Source organism: Physeter macrocephalus, unplaced genomic scaffold, assembly GCF_002837175.3.
Source record: "Physeter macrocephalus isolate SW-GA unplaced genomic scaffold, ASM283717v5 random_403, whole genome shotgun sequence".
In the NCBI taxonomy this organism is placed as follows: domain Eukaryota; kingdom Metazoa; phylum Chordata; class Mammalia; order Artiodactyla; family Physeteridae; genus Physeter; species Physeter macrocephalus.
In genome coordinates this window covers 59,255-64,496 of record NW_021145689.1, presented here as the reverse complement: position 1 = coordinate 64,496, position 5,242 = coordinate 59,255, and the positions used below count along the sequence as shown (strand labels likewise).

At 57.3% G+C, this 5,242-nt stretch overlaps 1 protein-coding gene across 1 annotated transcript in view; it reads right to left on the bottom strand.

Moving 5' to 3' along the window:
* Positions 1 to 9: 9 nt before the first annotated feature.
* The window catches only part of LOC102985633 (ankyrin repeat and BTB/POZ domain-containing protein 2), a gene marked incomplete at its 3' end in the record, with an annotated part of 44,313 nt that continues 39,080 nt past the window's right edge, over positions 10 to 5,242 (bottom strand). The window contains exons 12-14 of the mRNA XM_028485454.2: positions 4,958 to 5,060; positions 4,328 to 4,418; positions 10 to 78 (exon numbers count right to left, since the gene is read on the bottom strand). Of these exons, the coding sequence (XP_028341255.2) occupies positions 10 to 78; positions 4,328 to 4,418; positions 4,958 to 5,060 (263 nt within the window). The remainder of the gene's footprint in view (positions 79 to 4,327; positions 4,419 to 4,957; positions 5,061 to 5,242) is intronic.

Here is a 5,242-nt window from a genome sequence, read left to right as displayed (position 1 = left end):
GGTCCTCACCTCCAGGATGTCGCCGGTGGGGATGTCCATGGATTCTGCTCCCCCGTAGTACAGATACTGCATCATCATCTGTAGGGAGGAGAGGCCCCGTGTGAGCGCCAGGTGGACGCACAGCACCGAAGTGCTCACCCGGCACCCCCCGAGTGCCACTCTGGCCACTGCCGGCCTCCTGGTGCCCCCTGACCTCTGTGTGCTGACGTATGCACCTCCCCCGACTCTCGTCAGACATTTTTGTGTTTTCCCTGGAATGCGTGTGGCAAGCTTCCTTCCACAGAGGAGTTTCACTTCAATCCTCACGACAGCCCTGTGAGCCCAGGAGGCCAGATACTACTCACAGCTGGGGAAACTGAGGCCAGGGAGCAGGGCTGACCCCCCTCCCCAGAACCCATCCAGCTCACCACCAGGCACCATGCCGCTCGTTTCTCCTTTTCCCGAAATTCTAAATCTGGGGCTGGGAGAAGGGGAGGTGGGGCTCTGTGGGGGCGGACTGTCTGACGGGCCACCCTCAGGATCCTGACTCCTGACCTCCCTGTCGGCGCTAGGCCTCCACGTGGAGGTGACAGCCAGATCCCGACTCCCTCCTGGAAAGTAAGTTGCAGAGCTGGACAGGGATCTGGTCCAGAGGTCACCTTGCTGACCAGCCCAGGACCTTCAGGATTCTTGGGAGCAGAGGGCCCTGGGACACCACATGAGGTGGCCTGTGGGGAGGGAGGCTACATTTAGTGCCGCTGAGGTCTGAGTTGCAAGCCCTGCCGTCACTCCGGAGACTGGGGAGTTTCCCAGTTGGAAAAAGAAAAATGATTCTCCCTGGTTGGCTGAAGAAACGGCCCCAGCAAGGAGCTGGCAAGTGTGTAAGTAAACATGGCTCCAGCCAGCACAGTCAGGCTCTGTTAGGACTGGCCCCCCGGCTGGAAGCGGCACCAGAGGGAAGGAGCCCAACCTGGGGTGGGGGGGGGAGGGCCCGCCAGCCTCATCCAGGCCCAAGGCCTGTCCAGGAGACATCAGTCTCTCGCCCTCAGAGGAGCGGGGGCCCCCAAAGGCCTTCCCCAGCCCCTGCTGGAGCTCACGTGGTGATCGTGCAGTTACACATATGCGTCCATGTCTCACGGCTCCAGGTGGTACCGGGCCCACGCCTGGCTTCCTCTGCCATCCCCGTGCTTGGAGCTGAGTGGGTGCCGAGCACAGCACCAGCAGGACAGCCCTGAATGCCCAGGGCTGGGAGCGGGGTGGGTCACACCTGCAGGGATTCTTTGCTAAGGGATGGCCTCAGGGCAGCGCCTCGGTGAGAAGGGGCCCGGTGACAGCCTGCAGCTCCCCTTCCTGGCCTGGAAGGCAGCCTCCCACTGCATTTGGTAGCTGGTTTTGGCCAGGCCCAGGCGTCTGTGGCATGTGCCTCTCCCTGAGGTCACTTGAATGCATACGAGTCCACAGAAGTCAGACCGGAATTGCCCTTTTGGGGGCTGGCTGAGGGGAGCTGGGCCACTGGCAGGCAGCCTGTGGGGCTGGACTGGCCGCCCAAAGGGCTGCTCCCTGTGGGCAGCAGTCAGGACCAGCGCAGGAGCTGCCCGGCTTCCTCCTGCCCAGAGCGGCCCCTGGGAGTGTGACCACAGGGAGGCCGCTGCTCCTGCAGGGACAGGCCTGGGACCAAGAGCCACGTCACAGTGGCAGGGCTCTGCCCCAAAGGCCTGGGTTTAGTCGGCACTGACCTTGGCAAGTGTCTAGACCTGTGCTGTCTAACGCAGCAGCCACTGGCCATGGGTGGCTTTTGAGCATTTGAAACATGGCTGCTCTGAATTAACAAGTGTTGTGTCAAAACTGGATTTTGAACACAGTGTGAAAAAAAGAATGTAAAATATTTCATTAATTTTTTATATATTGAAATGATACTATTTTGGCTACATTAAGTTAAACAATATTATTAAAATTCATTTCACCTGTTTCTTTTTGTTTCTGTGGCTACTAAGCGATTTTAAATTACCTATGTGGCCTGCATTATCTTTCTATTGGACGGTAGCGCTGCTTAGATCTCCTTGGGCCTCTGTTTCCTGTTCTAGAAAACAAATAATGACCGCCATTTCTCTTCGTGCTGTGAGAGCCAATGAGATGTTTGGGGGCTGCTCTGAAACTTTTAGGCTTTTCTGGGAGCACCGGCCCTGGCTTGATGGCTTCGGGCTGCCCCCAGTGATGGCAGAGCTCTGTCCCCAGAGGACCCATGGGGCGAGGCCAGTGGCTAACATGCCCAGGCTCACGTGTGCCCCGACGTTAGACCTGTTGTCCCTGTCTACCCTCGTGACAACCCCAGGAAGTCATCAAGGGCTGCCCAGCCTGTCCTGGAACAGGCATCCTCCCCTGCTGAGTGAATGCAGCCTTAATGGTGGTGGTCACCCGTGCCACACGTGTGCCCTTGACCACCCCCCACTCCCGCCCAATCCCTGCTGCCCTTCTCAGACCCGCCTCCTGTGTCAGAGCCTGACCCCACCTCATGCTCCAACTCACCTGGACTTTGGGCTTCTTAGCCAAGTAAGTTTCTAGAGCTGCTCCCCTCCCCAGTGAGTTTGGCTCAAGGGACAGGAAAAGGGGGGAGGGGAGACCCCCTATGCCAGACCCTGGGTCTCCCACCCTGTTGAGTCGCCGAGTTCCATCCACTCTCCCCTCGCCCGCTTCCCTCCATCCTGCTGCCACTACCTGGTCACCATCATCACTTAGCTGGATTTCTCAACAGCCTCCTAACTGGTCCCCTGGCTGCAGTCATGCCCCCTCCAGTCCCTTCCTCACCCTCCAGAATGAGCGAGGTAATGCAAAATGGACCATTCCACACATCCTAAGATTGAATCCTGGCTCTGTCACTTCTCAGCTCTGTGACCTTGGACAAGTTACTAAACTTCTCTGTGCCTGTGACCCCTCATCTACCAAGAGGGGATAACAAACCTGTACCTCCTAGGACTGTGCTGTGAAGCTTAACTGAAGAACAGGGGCAAACCACTTGGAACCATGCCTGGCTAAGTGTCTGTGATGATGGTGACGTCCTAGTAGCTTCCATCTGTCCTTGGGTTAAAGCTCAGGCCCTTCATGCTATGGCCCCTGCGGGCAGCTTCAGCCTCATTTCTGGATGTTCTTCTGAATCGCTGCCAGGACTAGGCCAGAGGGCATTTCCTGAACAGGTCGTGGTCTCTGGCTTTTGGACCCTGCGTGCACTTCTTTGTCTACCTGGAGCCCCCGATACCTGGCTGGCTGCCCTCGTCCTCCAAGAAACTTGCTCCTCCACAGCTTTGGGTTAGATGCCCCGTCCTGCTCTCCCAGTGCCTTCCCCACCACACCTATACCATTAATTCATAACCCTGTCTCGTGGAGGGCAGGGTCCCTGTCCTGTTTACTGCTGTCTCCGCAGTACCCGTAAGTGACTAAATGCTAAATAAATGACTATAGGGAACATGAGAGAGGGACTGAACCCTTGTAGGTGGCGGCTCCTCATGCTTCTGTGAGGCTGTGACCTCTCCCGTTAAGTCACAAGCCGTTAAGTCCTGTGCAAGGCCAGGTCCTGGACCCACCCACCAGCTGCCTCTTGGCCTCAGTCTCAGCCCCTGAGGGTCATGCCTGCAGCCTGGAGATCACTTTCTAGAAAGGAGCTCCCCACTGGGGCTCAGCATAGACCCCAGCCAGCCTCTGCCTCCAGAGCCCGCCTGCCACCCCTGGTGGCCGGCCTGTGGAGTTTCCATTACGCAAACTCTGAGGTTCTCCGAAGCTTAGAGATCGAAAGCCCTGACCTTGATCTTCCACACCCAGGATGGGCTCACCATAGCTTTTTCTGCTTGGCCGGCATGGCTGGGGTCTGATGCTCGGGAGGAGTGATGTGACTTACACCAGCGCACGCGCACGTCACCCTCCACCCGCCGGGGTCTTGTTAAAATTTGGGGTGTCTGGGGTGGGGCCTGAGGTTCTGCATTCCCGACAAGCACGCGGGCAACATCTGCTGTGGGAGCTCACTCCGGGGAACAAGGACTCACACGCTGCACGTGTGGTGTGCGCCTGCCCTTACACGTCCATCAGTCTGCCCAGACCCTCACCCAGTGGTTAGAGCTCTGGGCCCACGAGACAGGCTCTGAAGCTACAAAGTCACAATGAACCTACCTTTGCCTGGGAAAAACCTAGATGCTCCAACCTGACCACTGAGATTCAGCAAAACACAGAAGGCACTGGGGACGGAGGGGGAGATTATGACCGACTCATGGCTGCTCCCGCCCAGACGGACGAGCCAGGGTGGGGCTCCTGGGGGGAGGGGGCATCCCTTGAGAAGCGTGCAGCACTGAAGTCCACATACCTGAAAAATGTGGTACTTCATGTCACCGATCTCGATGGTTTTGCTGCTGTCGCCATCTTGTTCTGATTTATTGGTCATCAGTGTCTTGAACCTGGAGTCAAGGAGATGAGACAGGACGGGGCTTGAACGTGACTTTCACTCCATGGCCGTGTGGCAACGGCACCATCCACCACCTGACTGGCCACCAGGGCACAGGAGCATTTTAAAAATTACTGCCGTGCTCTCAAAATAATTCTCGGCGAGTGACGTTTTACATCGTCCAGAAGGCTGGGCTGAGCCCCGTTCTGTCCCTGCTGCCCCCTAGATGAGTGACTGACGCCTGCGGCTGGAAAGCTGACTTTCGTGCCAGAACATTTATGTTTTCTAATAATCAAAGGCAGCAAGTTGGCCAGAAAGAATACAGCCTCAGAGCTCCTCTTGGAGAACTCTGGGTCCCATCTCGACTGTCCCTCTGTCAACTTGTCCCGTGCCTGCCGTGGGGTGGGTGGGGCCTCCGTGCTCCGTGACCTCTGCACTCCGTGACCTCCCTGTGGGGGGCAGAGGCTCTTCTCCAGCCTGTCCATCACCTTGTATCCACATGAAGCTGCCCAGCCTCCCGGCAGCTGAGACTTCATTATCTGGGTTGCCTACCTGTTAGAAGCTGTCACCAGCAGGACTTTATGTGCATAAAACAGCTTTCCTTCCACAAGGAAGGTCACATCCGACATCTCCTTGTTGTTCAAAAAGTGAGGATCTGCCAGTAGGGAAGGAGAGGGGGTGACTGAGGAGCCTGCCTCTGGGGGTTTCTTACGTGTGTGTTGGGGGCAGATTGGGTGGGGAATGTGGACAGCAGAGAAACTGAGGCCAGGCCATGGCACTTGGAAAGGGCAAGGAGGACAAAGAGGACAGGGAGAGGAAAAGGGGAGGGGAGGGGAG